The 23,479-nt window shown below is 47.4% G+C and overlaps 1 protein-coding gene across 1 annotated transcript in view; it reads right to left on the reverse strand.

Moving 5' to 3' along the window:
* Positions 1–2,027: 2,027 nt before the first annotated feature.
* The window catches only part of LOC131290923 (unconventional myosin-Ia-like), a 32,621-nt gene continuing 11,169 nt past the window's right edge, over positions 2,028–23,479 (reverse strand). The window contains 10 exon segments of the mRNA XM_058320114.1: positions 2,028–2,363; positions 3,544–3,782; positions 3,785–4,957; positions 5,774–5,937; positions 6,013–6,611; positions 6,687–6,859; positions 7,104–7,275; positions 12,870–13,186; positions 15,885–16,074; positions 16,230–16,678. Coding sequence (XP_058176097.1) covers positions 2,028–2,363; positions 3,544–3,782; positions 3,785–4,957; positions 5,774–5,937; positions 6,013–6,611; positions 6,687–6,859; positions 7,104–7,275; positions 12,870–13,186; positions 15,885–16,074; positions 16,230–16,678 — 3,812 coding nt within the window.

Below are 23,479 nucleotides of genomic sequence, written 5' to 3' on the forward strand. Positions count from 1 at the left end.
AGTCGATTGAAATGGGATTTTCTCTAAATATTCGAATACATCGATTTTGAAGATTTTAAAACAAATGAATATTCTTTTGTAGCAGTTTTGTTAGAAGTAACATCAACGAAACAATGCGCATAGCATAACATTTATCAAAGGATCGATAATATGATAGCCATTGATGGCAAATAATCGTAGTGTTCGGATGTCTAATGAAAACAAATAGCCAGCGGGTACATGTTATAAAGTTTTCCTTTACTTCGTTTCATCCATCATTGGTGGAAGGTAAATGATTGAACGTGACAGCTACGATAAACGAGTCTGAACTCTCGAAAGGTAAATGGCCCGGCATGAAGATGATTGTACACTATGTCCCTATCCTATGCTAGTAATACAACATAAAGCTTACGACTACGCTACCACTACATGCTACTTATACGCAAGCCACTGGTAATATGCTCAATCTTCGCTTATATTTGTTCTCTCTTTGAAAAACGGCATGAAAGTAGATGACAGACAACAGGGAGCTACAAGATAACGGGACGGTCGTGGAAAACATCTCAAGGATCCTTCAAAAAACGTGCGACAACTTTATCCACTTGTCTACCAGGGGGCGAACGATTGTATCTCACCCAGCAGCTTCGTCTTCTGGCAAGTGCCGCGCAAAACAAGTCGAACGCAAACAGGAGGTTTTAATCTTTTCCGCCCCGAAGTGAAAAAAATGAAAGCACATAAAATCTTCCGCAAAGCGTGTGGAAAAGCCCATTGCGCGATAGAGAAAGAACGGTGTAGCTGCAGCCCCCCGTTGACCTCCTCATGGCCATGGGAAGTGATTTTCCCGCAATACGTGACAGGGAAAGCGACACTTTCCTTGGGACGCGAGAAAAACTGGGAAAGAATCGAGGCTAAGAACCCGCAACAAACAATTGAATAATGGCGTTCGTCGGGACTTACGAAGTCGGAAGTGGAATGGTGGAAAATCGTTTTTCCTTTCGACGACGGCAGGCAAAACACGTGCCAAATAACAAAGACGCCGGAGACGAAGTGGACTCGATAAAACTTTCCACGGTTTAATCTCGTAAGATTATGATGTCGCTTCCTGCCTCCCGGAGGGAACTGGGACCTGTTGGAACGCTCATCTAAACTTTCGGTCAAAGTTTTCGCCGCCACCACCGGTCAGGCAATACGGAGGGAAGTAATGATAAGAAACAAGATATTGGATTTGCGAGAGGGATCTTTAACAAGTTTCTTCTCCTTACGACAAACATTAATAATCGTCCGGCATTTCCGCACCCCTCCCGTAGGAATGCTGTCTAAACTTCTAGGTTCCTATAAACAAAAACACAATCATACAATCCTTCCTGCAACATATCAAACGCTCGCGAAGAATATCATAAACACGTTCAAAAATAACACTTAACTCACGAAACGCACAACATACACTTATAAACGCTATAAGTAATTTACTCGTCTAGATACGCAAGGGTTGGCACTTATGGAATCCTCAAAAAAGAGAGAAAGTATTCGTAATAATAAGAGTGTTATCGTTACTAGTAGTAATATTAATGCGTACGGTGGAAGGAAAACACAAACGGTTAAACGGATTGGTAAAGTTATAACCTTCCGAGAGCTTTTCTTCTGAGTCTTTTGTCTGCTATTCTCCTTCGATACAAAGTCTTGTTGCTTTTCTTCATCGTCGTGGTTGCATTTGTATCTTTATGTCTAGCTTGTTCCTGTATTTATTGTTCGGTCTCGTTAAACGACGAAAGTGCTCTTATCGGTATAACAAAGAGGAACGAGTCCACTTCAGTGTGCTTCACTGCGGTAGTGCCTCAAGACCCCTCTCACGTCTGAATGCCTTCAGTTATGTCGATGTAAAAGGAAGCCGGTCGGACAATCGTCACACTTCTCGTCCGCGCTAATTGCTTTTCCCTTACTGCTACCAGCTAGGACTAACGTTTTAATCTACATTTTTGTGGTGGAAACTTTCGATGCTGTACAGATGAAAATGGAAGTGCAGAGCGGGGTGGGGTGTGATCCTCCGTTCAAATGTTGACCGCAGTGGCCGTGGGTGGTGGAGGGGCGGGTGCACCAGAGGACGGGCCATTGGTTGCGCCGGCCGGAACGATCGTCTTCACCAACTCCATGTACTGGAACGGGACGTGCAGGCTGATGCCGTTGTGTTCGACGATCAGGTGTCCCCGCCGATGGGACGCTCCGGTGACCGTGACCGCCTCACCCTTCCGCAGCTGCTCGCCCAACCCTACGGCGGCCGGATCCTCGGGAAAGTTCATCTTCATGATGCGAGTCTGGGGGTAGCCGAGCTTCGAATTTCCCGTGACGGTGTAGGAGCGGGAAGGTGGCACGGGTGGTGGTCGTTCCTACAGCGGGGAGGAGAGGAGTGGTGCAAAACAAAACACGTTAATAATCTCTAACTGGGCTGACACGGGTTTTCGATTAATGGCCGTTCGTTTCCGGTAATAATGAATGGAAACGAGAAATTCAGAAGACACAGGAAAAAAAACCACTACAAAACGAGTACGATCAGGCGAGTTTCCATCGGTGCGCTCGCATGGGGGCGTGTGAAAAACGATATGGAGGTACTTAAAATAAATCAATAAATATTAATACGAGAGTTTATCCGCACAACGGGAGGTGTGGAGCAATCATAAGCCGGAAAGCACCACTGGCGCTTGTTGCTTTTATGACTTCGATAAATATACAGTTTACTCAAATATGCATAACGGGGATGGTGTTTATTCAAGAGGAATAAACATTTCATCTGATTGAGCATGATACTGACTTTTCCGCCTTAATTTTAACGGCAGGAGACAATTTCGAGGGAATCGATTAAATCTCTTTCATAGGAATAATAAACTTGTTGGCGCAAGCGGAATTAGTTGATAATTTGTTTTCATGGTTCATCAACGACTCCAATGGAACAAAGAAGAATCGATAATTATCCAATTTTTGCATATCTCAGTTTGATAAACTTTTAACTAGCTTATCAATTTATTTAAAATCAATTAAGCGGTAATAACAATTCTGACCCTTGAGGATAACATTTTTGTGGATTAAATTATCGCATTTTTGCATGAATAATACTACCCAAGATGATTGCCTCGAAAAGTAAGGTTGATTTTACACACGAATTAGTTTTACTGTCATATTTCAGTTCGAAATCTCTGAAAACATGTAAGATAAATCTTAAATTTCAATTCGTAACAAGGCAACATGTTTTAGTGGTTTTCTCTGCACGAAATGCTTAACATTAAACAATGTTGGAATCAAATCCTTGGTGGTATTCAAAAGAAATTACAAAAATTTCAAATGAGCTTAATAATGTATTCATTGCAAAAAACTCGGTAATACGAGCGGGAGTATTGATTTTGGAAAAATATAAATTTAGCAAATACTACGAATAAAACATCTGAAAAAAGAATTTTATTGTTGAAAAGCGGAATTCTTCGAAAAAATTGTTTTTAATAAACTATGCAAAAAATTCTGGGATGGTATATGACATGCCCTCCGAGGACATGCGATTGCTGGACACCGACTTACCAAATCGAGCCCGAACAGTGTGCAGGTTTGTGCGATGATCTTCGAGTCGCATTTTTCGTTCGGATCGGGCGGTGGAGTTCCGGCGATCGGTTGCGGTCTAGGTCTCGTCGCCGTCCCGGTGTTGTTTCCGGTGCCATTGCCGTGCGTGACATTTCCCGTGCGTGCACCTGAGAGAGTGAGGGAGGGAGAGAAGCGTATCAGTTATGAATAAGGAGTAGTTCTCGCTCGTCGACGTGTTACTCACCTGAGCCGGAGTTCTGCTTGATGGAATGCAGTGCGCCGCCCATCAGCTGGATGTCGTGCGTTCGCCGGATCGTGCCGAGTCGCTTCCGGAGGTTCCAACCGCGCCAGGTCGCCTGGATGAGGGTGGCGCTCTTCGTGCGCACCTCGGCCCGCAGCCGTTCCAGGTGCTGCCGGATGCCCTCGCTGAGGAAGATGTGTCGCTTGCCGGGCGCCCACGAGAGCGTCACCGAGCCGTCCAGCTCCGGCGGGTTCTCGAGCGCAAAGTCCAGCACCACCTTGCAGTCCTCGAGCGCCTTCTCCTCGCAGCGGCGCAGCAGCCGGAAGGGCGCCAGCATCCGGTAGCGCGCGGTGAACTGCTTGAAGCGCATCCGGTGCGGGAACCCGCTCGCCATCAGGTTGACCGTCTCGAGCACCTGGAGGGCGCGGATCTGCCGCACGACTGCCCCCCGGTCGAACGCACCGCCCTTCTCGGCCGTGTTCGAGCGGATGCAGCGCACAAAGTGTGGGCGGGCGTGCACGAGGGTGCGCAGCAGGTTGTCGAGGCGCGTGTGGAAGTCCTGCGTCAGCGTCGACACCGGTTCGTCGCCGTTCAGCAGGTCCGTGTGCGAGGTGGGCGCGATCCGGAAGCTGAGCCCCCGAGGACCGCTCTCCTGCGCGTACAGCGCCTTCAGCTCCGTGCCGAAGAGGTGCGTCGCGAAGCCGAAGTTGCACGTGTGCTTGTAGAACACCGACACCAGGTCGTCCGGCACAACGTCGCGGTTCGTGTCGAGGAAGTCGGTGGTGTCGTACTCGACGCGCCCGGCAAAGTGGCGGATGGCGAAGAGGCGCGGGTCGTAGGGCTCGAGGGCGCGCTGCTCGAGGCGAGCCGAGTTCCGGTGCTGCACCTTGATCTTGGCCACGTAGCTCTCGGCCGTGCCGCGCACCGAGCACTCCGCGTCCAGCATGCTCAACAGGCCGGTCCGGAGCGACGAGATCAGGTCGATGCACGGCACGTTGTCGACGTAGTCCACCTCCGTGTCGCAGATGATGCCCTCCTCGCGGCACGACTCGACCGAGCTCTTGAAGATGTGGGTGTTGTAGAAGTGCTGCATCGTTTCCGCGCACAGGTTGATGCACAGGTGCTCAAGCTGTGCAGGTCGTGGTTCCTCGAAGCCGAACATGTCTAGAATGCCTGCAAAGATATCGATGAAAGGATGGAATTATTTTATGAATTTTAATTTGAAAACAAAGATCTTTAAATCGTCAATAAAAATATCTCAATTTAGTTTTTCTTCATTATTGGAATCTCTTACAAAATGAACAAAATCCACAATTATAAACGGCTATTTCAAAATGATTCAATGTTTAGCGCACGCAGCCGATTACTGCATAATTTTGTGGCTGCGTACTTTAACTTGAACTTGAACGGTAAACTCAAAATCAACACTAGATGACGCTAGTGTAGAAAAATCTATTTTTAGAATTACTTCTGCTTCTTGCTTTTTCGATATTCTTACATATATTATTTTTAGTGAATTGTTAGTGAAAAATAGAGGCTTCGTGCTAAATCACCAGTCGTGTTTAATAGTGCTCTTAAGTGCTAGAAACAAATAAAGTTCCCGTTTTTAACCTAGTGAATTCCAACATGTGAATTTCTTTGCGAAATCCGAAGCCCGCAGCTTCGTGCGAAGAGAAAATTGTTATTCATTATTAATCATTGAGATGTGTGAGATAAAATAAAAATCAACTTAAATGTTTTAAACACTTCTTTTGAATTCTCTCCTGAAGAAAAAACCCTTAATTTTCGTGGAACAAATATATCCAAAAAATAACAATAGTACTTCAAGAGTTTCAATTTTTTTTATGAGTATTAACTAGAGCTACAACAAAAGAATTAAATGTCAAATTTTCTTCTCTTTTTTGATTAGCTTTAAAAGCACCTTTTATCTGATTAGTAAGGTTAGAAAATTAAAACTTTCTTAATATTTATTCTGTTCTTAAAACATACCGATAAATCCATCCGTCGCGTGTCGTACGGCGTTGTTCAGTGCTGCCATCGATTTCGAGCCCGCATTTCCGCCGATCGTCGACGCGTGCTGGCTTGCCACTTCCGCCTGATTATGCACGGACTCGTTGCTGTCGGAGCTAAGGGTCCCGAGTGTCGAACCGAGGCTAAAAAGGCAAAAGGTAGAGATTCTCGTCGTCAGTAATAATTTCCTAACCGAACGAGTTTCTGAAAATCCTTACCGCTTGAGACTGTTTGCTCGCCGGACGATAGTTGCCACCGTTCGGCAGTAGAGGGCCTTCGCCAGACAGTCGCGCGTCATGTTGGACATGTTGGCGTCGCACACGGACTTGATGAGCTGACCCCGGGCGTTGTGCGTTCGCGTCGTCAGCCCGCGGAAAAGTTGGGCCGGCGGGACACCGAGCAGGTTCGCCACGGCGTTCAGTTCCGTTTCGCCGACCACCTCCACCTCGAGACCCTGCCCGTCGACGAACTGCACGTTGCCGAGGAGCAGCACCGCCGCCAGCACGCGCACCACGTCCAGGAACGGAATGCCCAGGATGCCGAGGCAGGCCTTCCACGCCTGGAAGCGGGCCGCATCCTCCTGCTCGTCCTGCCGGATGTCTCCGTGCTGCAGATAGCGCAGGTTCGCCGGCGAGTAGCCCTCCAGGTTGAGGCGGGCGCACTCGTCCGCGTTCAGCCCGGCCAGCATTTGGTAGAAGATGTGATAGTTTTTCTCGTTCGGCAGCGGCCGGATGACGCGCGTCTGGTCGAGGAAGTAGCAGTGGATCTTGGTCCGGTAGAGCGCCCCGTCCGTCACCTGCACCTCGATGAATTGGCCCTGAATGGTGTTGGTGTGGATGAGGGAAGTAGTGAGTAAGTGAAATCCCGGCTAAGAGTTTCTCATGATACTCACAATTCGACTCGATTCCGAGTTGGTCGCCGTCTTGGCCGAGCCGAGCGAGCGCAGGACGGTGAAGGCCGCGGCCAGATGCTTGAACGCGTCGGTTTCCGGTCCTCCGCCAGCGACGGCGAACAGCTGTCGCAGCAGCAGCATCGAACAGTGCGTCTTGCCCGAGCCGGAAGTGCCTGAGGTGGGTTAATAAAAATACAGCCGCGATTAGGCGATTAAGATAAGCGTCTCTCTTTCGCCGGTGATCTGTGTCACCCGGGTCGGTCATTTTGGTGCTAATGAGTCTCCAGGGGATGACTCGAGCCGCCACTTGGATGGGCGTTAGAGAAAGCCGTCAGGCGTGATCTCGCTCGCATTCGGGCGGGCTCACATTAGGAGGATGTGGGAAATTCGAGCTTCGGTGGGAATTTGATCACTTACCGGAGAGAATGATCGCCTGCGGGTAGCCCGTTTCCGCCTGCTGCCGGACGGCCTCCTGGACGATCTTGCGCAGCTGCGGGGCGAGGGGAACCGAGCGGGTAGAGGACAGCGTCAGCGGGTTGCCGACGTCGTGGTACGGATTGACGGACAGCAGAATCGGTCCAACGTTGGTCTGTTGGGAAAGGAGCGCGAGAAGTTCAAGAAATCGATTACCGTCCGATTCGGGTTTATGATCTAGCCATTTTCACCATCTCGGTATCCAACATTTAAAAGCAACAGAAAAAATTTACCCTTCGGTGCGTGAAGCTTTTTTATAGTTCAGCTAGGGGTCGGCACACATTTTTATAAAGTAGCAGATTATAAAACATATTTCAAAACCGTTGAGTAGATACAGAAAACCCTAAGTTATTTTTTTAATTTTTAAATTATCTAATTTTATAAAACAGGACCTAACAAACAAAAGTAAAATAAGGTGAAAACTTATTTTAATTTTGACTATTGAATTTTCAATTATTTTCTCAACAATTTTTTATTTTTCTTCTATTTTTGTTGATTTTCTTCATCTGTTTTACATCTATGATACTTTGATGAATCATAGAAAGGTTTGTTATGTACATTCAGTAATTACCAGATACTTTGAACCGTATTGTTATGTCATATATTATATTTTGAAATATGTTTCACGAATAAATATATTTAATTTTGGAACAAATGACTTTTGGTTGGTACTCTGTCTTTTTGAAAGCTGTAACTTGTGTTTTGAACAATATTGGTATTGGTTTCATAAAAATGATCACTTTCTACCTATTCTATTTTAATTCTAGTACTTAAGTGATCACCATAAGAAGATGGATTTGATAGTTGTATAAACCTAGGAAATAAGCATTATTTCCCCTTTGCTAGATTGCAAATAAATAAAAATCCTAGGTATATATAGTTGATAGTAATTATTATTAATATTAACCATGTTTTTTAATCCGCGGGGGTCCGCGACAGCCGAGCGGTAGCGCCGGTTAGAAAATCGGCCCATGAGCGACGGCGTGGGTTCGAATCCCAACCGAGACCGGACCCTCCCCTGTACGAGAGGCCTGACTATCCACGTACAATAGGGTAAAAAAATCTCGTAAGCCCTTAACGGGCATGCATGACCAATAAGGTCGTTACGCCAAGAAGAAGATGTTTTTTAATAGGAACAGTATCTTAAAACATCGGGCATAACAAACAATTATGTTTGCAGCCAGCTACGAATGGAATGACCAACAAGTTTCGATTGAAGGGTTAGCAACACAGATTTATTAAATTGATCTATTCGCACGCCTGCAGAAAATAAGTCCACCCCGATGGACACGCTCTCACGAGCAATTAAACGAGCTTTTTGCCTTAAATCAGACCGGCGTCGCAATTGCTTGCCAAAAGGAAGGGACTCGCATGCACGTGCGAAACCAGAAGCGAAGGATAACTAGAGGCCAATGCGACGAGGTTGGCGGTATCCACGGTACGACACTTTAAGGTCCCTCGAGACCACCTCGAGCTCCTGTGTCTTATCTGGGGTGTCGTGTTGTCGTATCCCTTCTTTTTCGTGTTGATTCTGTGGTGGAGTGACGGAAAATTGTGCAACTCCTGGTTTTGCTGCTAGTTTTCATGGTTTTTATTCGTAGCTCTTTTTTCTTTCAAGTCGTTCAGTCGTGTTCTGTCTACGCAGGCCAGGTAAAACACACGTGGTCAATTTGTTGACTTGTTTTTTGCAGCTTGGTGCTCCAGCTCGATGTTTACATTGCAAATCAGCGTGGGCTGGCCGAGTGCGCTATTTTAAATTTTTTTTCCCTCCAGAAAGCGGCGTGTCAGCCTTCATTAGATTTAATTAAACCTCATTGCATGACACCAGCATTGCTTGAACTTCGGTGAGATTGTTGTTAATGATGACCTGACTGTTTTTAGTTTTTCAGTTTATTTTTACTGCTCATATTTTAAGAAAGGGAAGCAAGTTTTGCTGAATGTTTTTCCAACATCACAGCCACCAAGGAGGAAATATTTTATTATAAAACTAAAACGACCGTTGCGCAATTTCCCCGACGAAGGCCTTAGACCTACTTTGCCTCTCAAGGGCTGCCCTCGCCTCATGAAAAACATTCCAACGGGGATTTCTTCAACTCGCTGCTCGATCGATTGTGATTTATGTACGAAGCCCTTCGGAATGGTGCCAAAGGTGATCGAGCGACTGTCGTAGAAAGTTAATGCCCTTCCAAACACCTCACGCAAGTAGGTCGATCGAAAGGTGCTGAAGATCTCTCACCGATGCGATCAATTCTTTAAGAATGTCTGATGTCAATCGTTGAAAAAAGTGGGAGAAGAAGATAATGAACATTGGGATAAGTTCGAAGAAAAAAGAACTAAGAAATATGTTTCGAAAATAAACAACTAAAGATCGTCTTCATGACTCGATCCCGAAAGCGCAACGATCGCAGGTATTTCGAATCCAATAATCACTTATCGTTAATCTAAACGGATCTGGAGAAAGATATTTAGCCAGAAGAATTTTTAAACGAACCAGCAAGCATTCATAGAACCGTAAATCGATTTCTTGCGCTCTCTTCGTTGCGCAGCAGATGTTAATGCGTGCGTAGCGCCGACTTCCACCTTCGTGCGATTATTTTTAATCTTCATTTCACCGCCCTTCCTCCACTCGGCCCCCCTAACTAATGATCCAACTCTGCTTTGCAGCCCGTTGGCGTTTAATTGGATAAGAGTCCAGTCCTCCTCCCTCTAGCTTGGCTTCTTCCGGGCGTACACTTCTTGCCGGTTTCGCGCGAATCGAGTAGGGCGGAGGCAAAAAGCAACCGTCAAAATGGCAGCCGCAGAAATGGTAAAAGCAGCGACCAAAGTCGCAGCATCGGAGCATGTCCGTGTGTTCGTGTTCCTGCCTTGTGGACCACCGTTAGAAGACGGTTCGCTCATTCCATCCTTTTGCGATTTTCGTTCCCTCCAGGCGCTTACGGGCAAATGGAAGATAGAGGTTGAGAGAGAGAGAGTCCCATTGGAGTTAGTAAAATCCAAATGCAAAAGCGGCAAAACATTGCTCAGCGCTTTTTAATGCGTTTCTTCCCCATTTCTTCGAAAGAAATCGAGCGGAAGAAGAAGGACGTCGCACGAAGCTCGCGAGTTTGCAAAATGGAATGAATGTAAAAATGGCCTCGAAGGGTTGCTGGGTTGGGCAAAAGCGGACGCAATGATGGGGTGAGCGGGAAAACATAACCCCACACACTCTAAAACGAACAGACCACACCAGCGAAGCGACGAGACCGGTTCGCTGAGGAGTCTTGTGACTGTTTTTTGCCTTCCGTTTCATCTCCCAATCCTGCGTGGCCGCAGGATGGGGGAAGGCGGAAGGCATTCCGGACGAACGTCTTCGTAACGGAAATGCCGCGAATCGTTGGCATAGCTACGGACTCACTCCCGACCGATGGGTGTTGATTATTTTATTTTCATAATTTGTTTTTGCTGCTCTTATTTAGCTGCACCTCGTTGCTGGCTTTATTGATTACGTTTCGGTGCGAAGGGTAGAGAAAGGGCGGGAGGGAATTTATGCAAATATTTGCCCAACAATGTTATCTAGTCTAATTAGTGCGGAACAAGATGTTTGACGGTGTTCTGTGTCCGAGCCGAGGAAAGCGAGAATGCATGCATAATTGGTGGAATTTGTGTTGTTTTTGTGTGTTAAGTTGATTTTAATTGACTAACAGGGCATGTTTTGTTTTTATTTTTGGATTGTTTGTATGCATTATTTATTTATTTTAAAATGAAATAAACTTTCGTCAGTTTCCCACGATTTGAAGAAGAAAGTTTACTTTATTATCCAATTAGGGAAACCCTTTCGGCAATCATCTTGTCAATTTAATCGATTAACAATAAATAGTTGAATTCGTTTTTGCAACATTGAAATCGAAACTGAACAAAAATTTAAAAATCGAAAGCTTCCGTTCATCGGATCGACCACTTTCGAATATTCCCAATTTGATTTCCCAATTCGCATCAGCAAAAGTCCCTACCGGTGACCGGTGGAAAACACTCACTTTCCTTCACGGCACGGATCTTGAAAGCTAGCGAAAGGAAAAAGAAAAGTCAACGCATCATTTCCGATTTTCCACAGCACAACACAAAGTGAACAAAACATTACGATGCGCGATCGAGAAACGCTGGACCATCAATCAACCGAACGGACGGCGTGATTTCGCCAAACCCAAAACATCAACCGGGCCGCAAATTGGTGTGAACTAGTTTTTGGGGGAGAGAAAGATAGAGGAAAACGACAAGAAAATTTCCTCCTTCAATTTTCACCACGGGACGCAAACACACAGAGGACCGGAAGCCCCGATCGTCGAGGGGATGATGATTTGTGTCGTGTGAAATGTCAAATTAAGGCAATTCCGAAACGACGAGATCAGTGTAATCAAAGAAGAAAGAGTCCAAGCGGGAGATATTACCAACGGGGCGGATGGAAAAAGTTGGAAAACGAAATGTCAACCATAATTGTTGTCTTCGGTAATGGAGACCTAGATTTTTGGTTTTGTTTTCATTCCGTCTTCATCAAAATCGTCCATTAAAGTTAATTCGGTAATCAAGCAAATGCATGCATTGTGGTCAGCAACAACAAAACCCCCCTCGAAACAACAGTGAATGGTGGAAAAGTGAATTTTCCGTCCACCGGTTGCCACTTTCCTTTCCTCTCTCTTCTTCTACCCGGTTGGACAGAAGATTGTCTTTAATTCTTCGGGCCGCTTCAGTTGGGGAACAATTAGCTCCGTTGATTTTCTCCGCAGCCTAGATTCGAGATGGAAGGAAAAGTAATCGGCCGCTGCAAGAAGCTAAGCCGAAATGGCCGGAATTGAACAGGTCGTGTCATAGATTGAGCTGACCGTGACACAGTTTGGTGTTTCGTGTTGGTTTTTCTTTCGAGCCAATGACTTTCAAACAATCAAGAAAATAGATTTTGCAATGCATCGAGGAAGGTAATGAAAGTAAAGTACATTAAAAAAGTGTTTCATCAGCGGAGGTACAGAACTGGCAGTGTCGAGCAAAGTGGGTCAACATGTGTGCTTTTATTCTTCACTGATTTAATTTTTTCGTTTGTTTTCACTACTTTTTCCTCCGGTCATGATGAAGTTGGATTGAATATGCAGTTTTATTTCATTTGTTGGCAATTAAGGGAAAGTGAAGTCGGTGAAGGTAAGTAGTGATGTTGAGAAGCACACGGGACTGCTCGGGATGAAATGAGTTGGTCGGTATCCATTCCGCAAGTCTCTGTTTCTCGTGCGAGTGGGTGAAGTTTATAGTTTTGTGTGGAAGCTTTATGCCTCCGACACTCCATTAGCTAATGAACCAGCGTCCCAGAATGGAAAGACGTTGACTTGAAGCTGACTAATTTAAAACAACACAAGTCTCGACCGCGAAATATATTGCTCGAGAGAAAACCGATGCATTTGTCACCTTTGGGCGATGGAGTACTTTTAGAGTTAAGGAGTTTATCGAAGATCTTGTTAAAGGTTGAAAGCGGAACACCGCCTCCCACCAAAAACCCATTTCCAAACGAAGGTCATTTATTTTGTTTCCCCAATCCATCTTTTAACAACAAGTCCCGAGAAATTTGACACCTAGAAACCGTTTACGTCCGTCGACTTCCTCCTTTGCAGATGGATGACTTCCTCGTTCCAAATCGTCCCGATCGAAGCCCCAAGATTGTGAGGTTAGGTAGCGTTGAGGCATACTTACGAAATATTTCCCGTCGTTAAATCGGTTGTGAAGGGTGCGCATGACGGCGTCCTCGGTGAGTGGTCCGGGCAGATGTATCAGGTCGTCCATCTCGCTCGCGGCGGTTCCTCCGGCATCCTGCCGGTCCCGAACGTGCCCCGCCGACTGCCCCGTCCCGCCGAACATCCCCGGCAGGGCTCCTCCGGTTCCGGCACCGCTCGGGGAGGTGATCGAACCGACCGATCCCCCGATGTGTCCCATCGCGTACTGCGCTCCGCTGCCACCGAACCCCATCGTACCCGTGCGTCTCGGCAGCGTTCCGCCGCATGGTATCGTGTCTGCGAAGGGCGATTAACAAAGACGAAGAGTGGTTAGGTTACGCAGATTTTGGTGGAAGCAAATCAATAATCCTTTTGTTTTTCGACCGTACACACCGAACGAATGTGGAATGTACTCATATCCGATGAGTTCGAGCGTTCGGTCTTCGCTCGAAAAAGTGTTCGCACAGCATGGCGGACCGATAATCCTAACCTCGAAATTTAATGTGAATCTCTCGCGGTTGCTGGTTTCCTTCGATTCACTCGTTCGGCACCCCGTTGCGTATTAAAAAGTGTCCCTGTCAGAGGAACAAGTTTCTCCATCTCTAGAATCTCGTGTTCAATTCCTCAACAACCTTCCTCGTTCCTCAATCGACTTAACGGTGCCCGCTAATGCCGTTCGATTTGTTACCTTAATGGCGATGCGCATAAACTTAATCGCGGCGGACGCATTTGTGGCAGGATCTCGCACGGACTCCGGTCGCGGCGAGGAGAAAGAAGATTAACCAGAATTCCGACTCGCGACATCCAAGCGCAACTTTCGCTCCGGGATTGACCACCTGACGCATTCCGTGTTCCTTTTTTCTTTTCTGCCTCTTCTGTGATCGTAGTTCATGCGCCATAAATTACCGAATATTCAAATGAGCTATCAGCGGATTCGTTAGCAAACGCATGATCGGGTGGCTGCGCTAGAGAAAAAAACCGGCCATGTTGGTGTGGTGCACATCTTAATTTTATTTCTCTTTGCCTTCGGTCGTTGACGGTTCGTTTGACATCAGCATGTGTTGATGGTCATGAAGATCAATAGAGACTTGTCACTATGGGATCATAGAAGATCACTTTCCAAACAAGTATGATTTTAAGACAACAATAAAACCATGTTCTTACTATCAATGTTCGATCTTGTTTATGGGAGTTGTCTTTAAAAAGAAAATTGAGGTTACCACGAAACAACGTGTTGCTCGAAGTTTGGCCACATCTAAAACAAAAAGTAAACAACTTATTGGAAAAAGCTCTATGCTCTATAGATGATCTTTATTTTTAGGTTTACAGGAGTTCTTTTGAACTTGGTTTTTTATTGTAGGTTATGGTTTCTGCAGCTTATATGAGCTCTTTTGAACTTGGTATTCATGACGAGTTATTCAAAATTTCATAAATGGCATTTTCCAGTACATAGACAAAAACTATCAGTCGCAATGGCCGTGAGTATCTTGTAAGCTACATAAATTGATGTCTCTTTCAAATTGTATGACTTTACCTTCGTTTGGAAGATATTTCAAAACATGGAATAGTAAATTATACATTCCTCGATTGTTACAGTAATTGCACCTCAAATATCTTTTTGTGGCGCACAATTCTCTCGCCCAAACAACCTGTTTGCAGCTGAAGCAGCAAAATGTGCAAAATATTCTCCTTTCTCTCAATTATGTCCTCAATTCTTGCCCAGTGAGGGGGGGGGGGGGGGGGGGGGGGTAACGAAAATGATACGTTTCCGTTTATGCTGCGCCGCGTCCAGGTCCGGCGCGGTCGGTCTCCGTTCTGATTTATGCTACACCAATAAAACAAATTATATGCACAATAATTTAAACAACGTGCCCTCCGCGCCGTGTCGGCACGCGGGATGGTCCTTATGATTACCGGGCACCACTGCCAGAAAAACAAATTGCCTGCCATTTCCTCCGACCGCCTTCGTTCTGGCCGCCGGCCTCGAGCGCCTTCCAACGGCATCGAACGAAAGTAAAATGAACCATAATCATGGCTGGCGACTTGGCAGGGCCTATCGGGGGAACGCAGGGCCGTGCATCCTTCGGGTCGGGCATTATGCAACGCGAGCGGTCCTCGTCACGTCTGTCATCCATTGCATTCCCTTTTCCACCCTCCCACCGTTTCCCGTGGCAGGGAATCAAGAACGAAACGAGATTCGCGCACGGCACGAAACGAAATTACTATGCCGCTCAGGTTCGGACGTCTGATGGATGATCGCGTACGCGACCCGCAAGTGGAATGCACGCCGGAACACGCAATCCCCGGCACGCTCTGAAGGTCCCGCAGGGACATCACTTGCAGCTGGTTGGAATTGTTTTAAAGACCGAAAGGATCGAGAACATTGCCGCTGATGGAAACCTGTGATAGGAAGCTTCAAGAAAATGATTCGGTTAAACCCAAAAAACCCACAAAAAGATACTTTCGATCACTTTAAGTTTTCTTTTCTTTGAAACAATTCTCCACGGTGTAGACTGAAACATTAAAAACGAACATTCCCCTTCAGTCGGGGATGAATTAATGCGCACAACTATCGGGTTGAATATTCAACACGCCACCCGAGCGAACATACTTTCCCGGGGCGGACGCATCAAACGCGCTCGTGGGAGGGTGCCGGTGCCTCGGATTGATTAATCGTCTGCTGCCGCAAAGGCAGCATAAACTAAACGAACGCACTTGAGCACGCGCGTCAACATTGTTCTCGTGTGGCTCAAGGTGGGCCCTAATTTAGGACCGTCCGGCAGGTGGAATAGTAAATGTTATGTTTTCGAAGGGAACCCATTTTCCCCTTTGCTACAATGCTTGTGCTGTCCATTTATCATCGCCGGCCACGAGAAGATAGTTTCCACTCCGGTCTACATGTACTGAAGTCCGTCGATTGGTCTTTTAGCTGGAGACGTTAGGAAAGGGCCCGAATGGTTCGCTGTTCCCGTGCGAGTTTGCGCCGTAAACTCACCTCCGTGCAGCATCGTGCCGTTGGTGCTGGCGTTGTGATGGGGCAGCGGGTACGGGATTGAGGTATTCCTTGGCGAAACGATTGGCAAGACGTTGACGTTCGGCTGCGAGGCGTTCAGATTGTTGCCGTTGCCGCCCGCCTGGACCGACGACGGTATGCACTGGGCCGCACTCGTCACTAGCATGTGGTTCTGTGTGTGGGGGGGTGGAGAAGAAAACAAAATGAGCTGAACGTTCCACTCCGAACCGGTGGATAAATCAATCGCGCCGTAAACGTCAGCAGGAAAGCCCCGAGCAGCCCCGGAGTCTTTTTTGTCGTGACGTTTCTGCGTCGCCGAAGACATACCTTAACATTATTGGTAGGATTGTTGTTGGTGTTGTTTTTGCTGTTAATGCTAACGCTGTTGTTGGTGTTGTTGTTGTTGTTGTTCGGGTTGTTGTTGTTGCTGCCGGGACAGCCTCCGTTGGCAAGATGGGGCAGCACGTTGATTCCGTTCGCGCCCACCGTCGTGGCCATAAGTCCCGAAGTGGTGTGTGTCGCATGGTTCGACGTACCGTGCACTCCTCCGCCGCCGCCGCCGCCATTGTGGTTGGAGCCATTGTGGTTGTTGAGGTTAGCATTTGGTCCAGCGTTGGGCGAAACGACTCCTCCCACTGGGACGCCACCCGTTCCGTTCGGACCAGTTCCGGTCGGTTGACCGCCAGTGTGGAGACGGTTCCGTAAGGTCACCAACTCCGAACTGAGGCTTTTCAGTCTTTGCTGCAGATGAACGGCTTCGTTCGATGACGACGCATCTGGAGGAGACGGGAGGAAAGAAAGAAAATATTGCTTATAAAGTTTGACTACTTCTTGAGGCACTTTTAAGACATATTACATCATAACAAATTCTTTCCCGAGAATTCGCTCCCTGTCTCCCTCTCCGTGTCATTAACTTCGCGGAGTCTAAAAAAAAACTAAATTACCGATCATGGTTCACTTGGACCAGATGTTACATGAACGCACGGCCTGCTTCGTTAAACGTAGACAAAATCCTGCAGCGCAAACATAATTGCCGCTTCCTGGCGCTTCGGGAGTCTTTAATCTTAATCTGCGAACAGAACAAGGGATTTGCTCCCTGAGGGCTCGGAGTAATATTCTGATCTTCATTCAGCCCCGTATGTTAACCTCGGCACGCATGTTCACGTCAGACTAATTTGGGAGTTTGCGAGAGGCGCGGAGAAAAGATTCCCGGACAAGATAAGGGCGAAAACCGAACGCTCCGGACGGTAACTGGACAAATTAAGCCCAAGTGGATTCGTGGAGAAAAAGTTCAAAAGAAAGAGCCCGGAAAACGGAGCGGGATAATAACCGCCCCAGTGGGTCGGGGCGGGGGAAAGACGCAGTCAGTGCACGCCATCATCGATGGGCGGGCCCGATTGACGGAATCGATCGCGCTTGCGTGTAGTTGCTTCGTACTTGCGGTCCGAAAAACCGGTGAATGAGCGGCAGTGGTGGTGGTGATGGCGGTGGAGCTGCACTGATCCAGATCCCGATATGTCCGCGAACCGTGGCAGGAACATGCTATGCCCAATGCCGCAATTTCATTCAGCTCCAGCCAACGCAAGGCTCATCAAAACGCACGGCACATACGCGAGCAGATAATTACGGCCGGAGTAGCTCTCCAGGTGGCTACAGTGGTCCTGCCCTGCCCTTGGTACGTGAATGAAGGCAAGCTGTGCCACGGGAGATGAAGAACCGGAGGAAGAAGAACGCATGGAGGGTGATCTTAATCTTATTATATCATTAAAATTCTCAAATAACACCACCTGGAGCTCACGTCCAGGAAGGTGAGAATGAAATGATACTGGCGGATCGTACGAGAATGGCCGGAATGTGCTCGGAACATGTGCTCCGGACCAGGAACTAGTCGGTGGAGCTAGCGTGAGCCCGGGGTGTGTGATCATTTCTAGAGCGATTCGACGACCCATTGTCCCAGCCGAGAGATCTCCGCGATATTGAGCACACCGAGCTTATCTGGTTCAACGGCGACATTGGGTGACGTCTCCAGTGCATCTTTGAAGACCCAGGAAGTCGGCAAGAGGTAGGTGTAGTGTGACACCCGGGTTCCAGCTCGCTCCCATCCTTTCACCCTCACGCCCAAACGGGGACCAATTTGCGGAAATCACCGAATCGTGACCATCAGCCGGCTGTGGCACCAACCCCGCGCCTCTTGCAGCCTCTCAAACGGTGGCCCCGAATGGTTTCCCGTTATGATAATCACAGCTGAAGCTGGCAGTTGGTTGTGTTGTAGGAAAACCAGCGAGCAGCACACCTTCGGGAGCCCAAAACGCGATGGGTCGCCTCTCGCCGAAGGCCGTCATTTCGTAAATAAGCATTACGAAATAATTGACTTCGGATTGTTGCTCACGGGCTCCTGGCCTTTTTCTCCAACTGCGCACTCCCCATTCTTGCGGGGCTTTTGGGCATGCCTCTTGTTTATGCGTTTTTGCGCACCAACTCCAGATATCGCTCTGGCGTTTCTGTCGAAAAGATTTCTTCGTTCGCGACGATTGGAAATGAAAGCTAGCCAACATACACACATACCTGAGCCCAACTCGACTCCTGGAGGACCCTGCCGGTAAATGGTGTGTGGTATTGCAATTCGCACTCCACTCCGGCTGCCCACCGTGCTCTGAGGCGCGCCACATTTCCGATCACCCGGTTTCGTGCTAGTTTTCCATTAACGGGTTTATTATAAACATAAACGCGTAATGATATGTTTTACGTCGGCTCATTTGTGCGGACAGTGTGCGAACAAACGAACCGCACCGCACCCTGGTGGAGGAAATGGTGACGGGGTTTTTGTTTCGGGGCTGGTGACACCGGGAGTTTCCCGTCACTATTTCGGGAGACGGATGGAACGACGTGAAAACCGAACACACCGGAGTCGTAATGTATGAGATTTGCGCACAAAATGAGCTGTTAACGGAGTCCCTCCTCCAGGGGGAAGCCGGAGTACCATTCTAGAGCCCCGGTTGACCTCAATTCCAGCCCGCTGCACATGTCGCTTTTCGTTGGATAAAATCTCAGATAATGCGGGGTTTATCTGCCATCACGGTTCGATGCGAGGGCTGGACGGGACGAGAAACAATTTGTTGTCCGTCACAAAAAACCAAACCTCCCAACCGAACGGGCATCGAAACGTGGAGCCATGGAACTAGCATTTGCTTGTCTAGTGATTCTCCCGTCCTTCTCCCTGTCTCCCCCATGAGGCCCTTTCCACCGTAGTTCAAACTGGTTCTGGCTCGGTAAGTTCATTCTTCCGTACATGCATTCCGTTACAGCGGACGAAGAACAAACATGGAAACGAAGCCTACCACGACGCCCGGTGAGAGGGCTCGCGAGGGGACGAGGGTCCACTCCATGCTTGAAAGAAAGCTAGAAAGCCGGTGGGATATACAGACTCAAAGCTAATTACCAGCGCTTTTTCGCCTCACCTTAATACGCAATCAACGAATGCAGCGGAACAGCTGGCGACCGGTGCTGCCGCCCCGATGGAGTTGGCTGGTTGGGTCCGTTTTCCTAAGGCTGCTGGAAATGGCACACGTCTAGAAAACGGTTGGGTACCCTGGTATAGGCTTCTTAAAATCCCCCTGAAGGGTCTAATGAGCACCGAGAGCTCCAACACGGCGATGTTGGTTCGTTTGTCTTCTTCAATGCTTAAGGTTATATCCAATCTAAATTTAACTTCACAACACCTTGAGCGTAGAGTGAGTTCAATGGAATTTTTCTCAAGTGTGGTTGGAAAAACAAGAAAACGCCTGGAAACTTGTGACGAATCGTTGATGGTTGGTAATGGTGGTTAATTAAATTTACATCTCCATCAAACACATCTGCGCGTGGACACAGGCCATCGGAGATAACCGGAGATTCCAAGACAAATTCCTACCGACACTTTCTACCACGAGCTCTTGCAACTACCGATTCAGGTATGGTTGTGATGGACAGCATAAGAAAAACAAGAGGTGGCTGAATGCACTTTCTACACCTGGGACCAGGACGGTTCCTCGCAGAAGAGGACGCGTGAGCATATTGTTCACATCTGGAATGCATCTCTGGAAGTAGGACATTCGTCATCCGGTGTGGAGAAAAAGCCTTACCGAGGCCCTGCCATAACCGGCCCCGAGGAAGGGTAGGTTCTTCGACCAGATATAGCTGGAGTGATTCAGAGAACAAACGAACAAAGGCGATCGTACAGCTGTTCGTGCCATCCCGGGCGGATCTTCGTTCCATTTTGATCCCGGGAAGGAATCATTTCGACTGAGTACTGACGCAAACGATGAAACAGTGGGGAAGGAGGTGGAGTTTTGCTATAATTGAAAACATCAACGCCTCTAAAGGTAAGGACCCCATGCGAGCTTTTGATTTCTTGGAAAATATTCTTGAACCAACCGTTACCCGCCGTCAAGACCTGTTACATCAACTGTGCCTCTTCGGAGGAAGTTTGCTTATCTAACTTATTATTTATATTTTGAGTAAATCTGTTTACAAACAAGTAAAATATTCCTTTGGTAAGAACGTTCGATAGTTTAAATCAGCTTCGTAATCAGTAAAGTAAATTGAATGTATTAAGATGAGGTAAGCTTTCGCATGTTAACCGTTAACATTGAAGTTGAATGCTCGTTTTAAGCAGCCCATTGGCAGCCTCGGCAAGTCGATAGCCTCACCTCATAAAACGGGTGATCGAACGATCGGCTCATGCGTGGAAGAAGCACAAAATAACCTTTCGAACCGCAACGTGTGACGAATCTTTGAACGAGGTGCGCTAATGGATTGGAAAAGTGCGCCTTTGCCAGCGTATGCTGAAGGGAGGGCTTGATGCCAGGGGGGGTCGACCAACTCCAGCAACGTGTCCGCCATCGTGTGAGTGTTCAGCTATAATCCATCGCGACTTACGGCAACGCCTTTGCTGAAGGCTTCATTCCTCCGAAGCTCGGACTAACCGCAAGACTGACTCGGGAAGGTTCAACCAGCGGAAGATGGTTGACCAGGGGCCGCGGAGCAAAAGGCCACCCATCGATGGACGAATCACACCCTTAGTGGCCACACCGGGGATGGTCAGGAAATGCAGATTGCAGCTGGCAAAAAGGTTGGATGGCGATAATAATCGTATAACTGATGGTGGCCATCATTTCCACCGTACGGCGGCATAATTTAGCGACCGCGCTGTAAACGGACGGTGATGAGTTTCCTCTCACCTTTTGTATGTGTGTGTGTGTGTGTGGTTGTGCGAAGTGGTCATAAACGATGCGTGTGAGATATACGACACCCCATCGTCGGAGGACATTTGTTTTGAGCTTGCTCATATCGAATCGGAGGGATTTTAATAAAATTTATCTTATCGGTAAAAACTGCATGATTTCTATCCATCGCATAACTGTACAAGTGTTGCCAACATTATGCCATGGAAAACATCTCAAAAGCACACACACTCACCGTAAAGTTCATTATTGTTTCTCGAGGAGCATTTTTCTTACTGATCTTGAGTTGCTCATCGTTGAAGCGTAACGGAACGATTAAGTACGCTTAACTCAAGTATTTTTTCTTGTACTACGACTTACACCAGGTGTGGAAAAAGCTCATGTAAATTCATTATCTTCATAAATAGATGAACCGAATAAAACAACCGATAAATACTTTTAAGCGCAGTAAGAAAACACACCAGGTCATCTACCTGAAACAGGTTCAAACGGAGTGTTTTTCTTGCCGGAAAATTTTGACAATTAAAAACAGCACCACTGGTTTATCTAACGACCATAGGCCATTACTGTTCCACTATTTCCGCCACTTCTCTTTCTTTTTTTTTTGTTAAAGCTTAATCAACGTTGTTCAACCGTTCCCGCAATGCCCGGTAGCAACGTTGGAACGAAGCGGTCATATTATTAAGAAAACTAATCACTTTGCTGCTCATTAAAGATCGCTTTTGCTTCCGAGCGACGGTAGAGAGAAACAAGAAAACATCAAACCAGAGCAGATCAGTTAGTTTGTTGCTTTACTTTATGAAGCAGAAAAAAGGGGAAAAACTAGATTACGTTCTTTGGAGAAAATTATCAATGAATGAAAACATTCAAACTGTAAGAATAGGACCACATTATTAAACAGGTGCAAAAACATTACATTCAAGCGTTTGACTCAGTTTATGAGAAGATTTATTCTTTGTTCTTTCTAAAATTAAAAGCCAGCGAGTTTTTTACTTTGTATTAAACATGGCTTAACCTCCCGCTGGCTGTAGAACAAATCAAAGTAAAGAGACCAGAGTGTTCTTTCTCTAATGGTAATCATTAGTAGGGCTAATAACCTTCCTCACAGTGCATCACCAAACGAAAAACGTATAAAGCCGAGACAGAAAAGGGCCCGCGTCGAACGGTGCGTTCTTAATTTGAGCCTCACATCTTCGACCGGCAAATGCGCAAACGCTTTGTTCGACAACGCGTAGGTCAACGCCAAAACTTCACCGTGGGGGAAAGAAAGATGCGAATGAAAGTGGGTAAAAGATATGAAAGCGGGGCACGGGAGAGGCTCCTGAGGGCTTTCGAACGAAACGCAGAAAGAGAGCCTCATCGAGCCAACGCCAAATCCCGTTTCACTGGTGACGTTCAGGTTTTGAACTGCGTAGAAGATGGGTTGAGGCTAGAAGGAGGAGCGGTGTTACTTTCTGAAGACTAACCTGATGGATTAAGGGAGCGAAGGGAATCGGCGGCAAACCCACCCCCTTCCCGACCGGGAAGAATTCGGAAGACGGCGCACCGACGCCCTGTTTCGAATGTTTCTTTTGCATTGCGTCGATCGAAAAGTGATCTTCACCGTTCGATCACATCATTTTCCAGAGGTATCACGCAGGGTTGGAAAAGGAAAAAAATAAAACGAACGACCCCGGAACGATTGATCGACCATACACGGTGGAGCTCCAGAAACGCAACGATTTTTCTTCCCCAGAGCCGGTTTTTGTGGAGCACGTCGAGCGAGTTCACAAACCGATCATCATCAATGTTCTCTTCGAGGGGGCTCCGAGATGGTTCGGGCAAGATTAACGTGGCCTATTGAAACCTCTCGAGAAAGAGAGAGGGGGAGAGATGCCCAAGACCCCTTGTGGATAAGGTTAATTGGGATAAAATAAAACCGAGACCGCGGGACAACAAGCCACAGCGCACGGACAAGTGGATCGACAGCCAACCCGAACTCGCCCTGAGGGCGTCCGAACGAAGAAAACCTTCGTTCTTTTGTGCCGATAACGCCGCACGCAACGCCGCAGCCGAAAAACCGACATCCCGAGAGGTTGGCTTTCACGCACGCGGTTTAATCCTGTTGGCCTTTTTGAAGCGCAAAAACCCTCCGTTTGTCCACGGGGAAGGAGAACCGACCTAGAGGGGTGGGATAACGGAGTCGACGACGTAAAATATGTCATCCCCGGGAGCTCCCGGTGGACTCCCAAGGGCCCAATTCACCTGCCAGCGCGGACTTGATGGACGCGCAATTTTCGACGCAACCATATACGGACCGGCCGCTCAAATCCGAACCGGACGAGCTATTAAAACGGAGAGAAGCTAACAAGCGAC

Source organism: Anopheles ziemanni, chromosome 2, assembly GCF_943734765.1.
Source record: "Anopheles ziemanni chromosome 2, idAnoZiCoDA_A2_x.2, whole genome shotgun sequence".
Classification (NCBI taxonomy): domain Eukaryota; kingdom Metazoa; phylum Arthropoda; class Insecta; order Diptera; family Culicidae; genus Anopheles; species Anopheles ziemanni.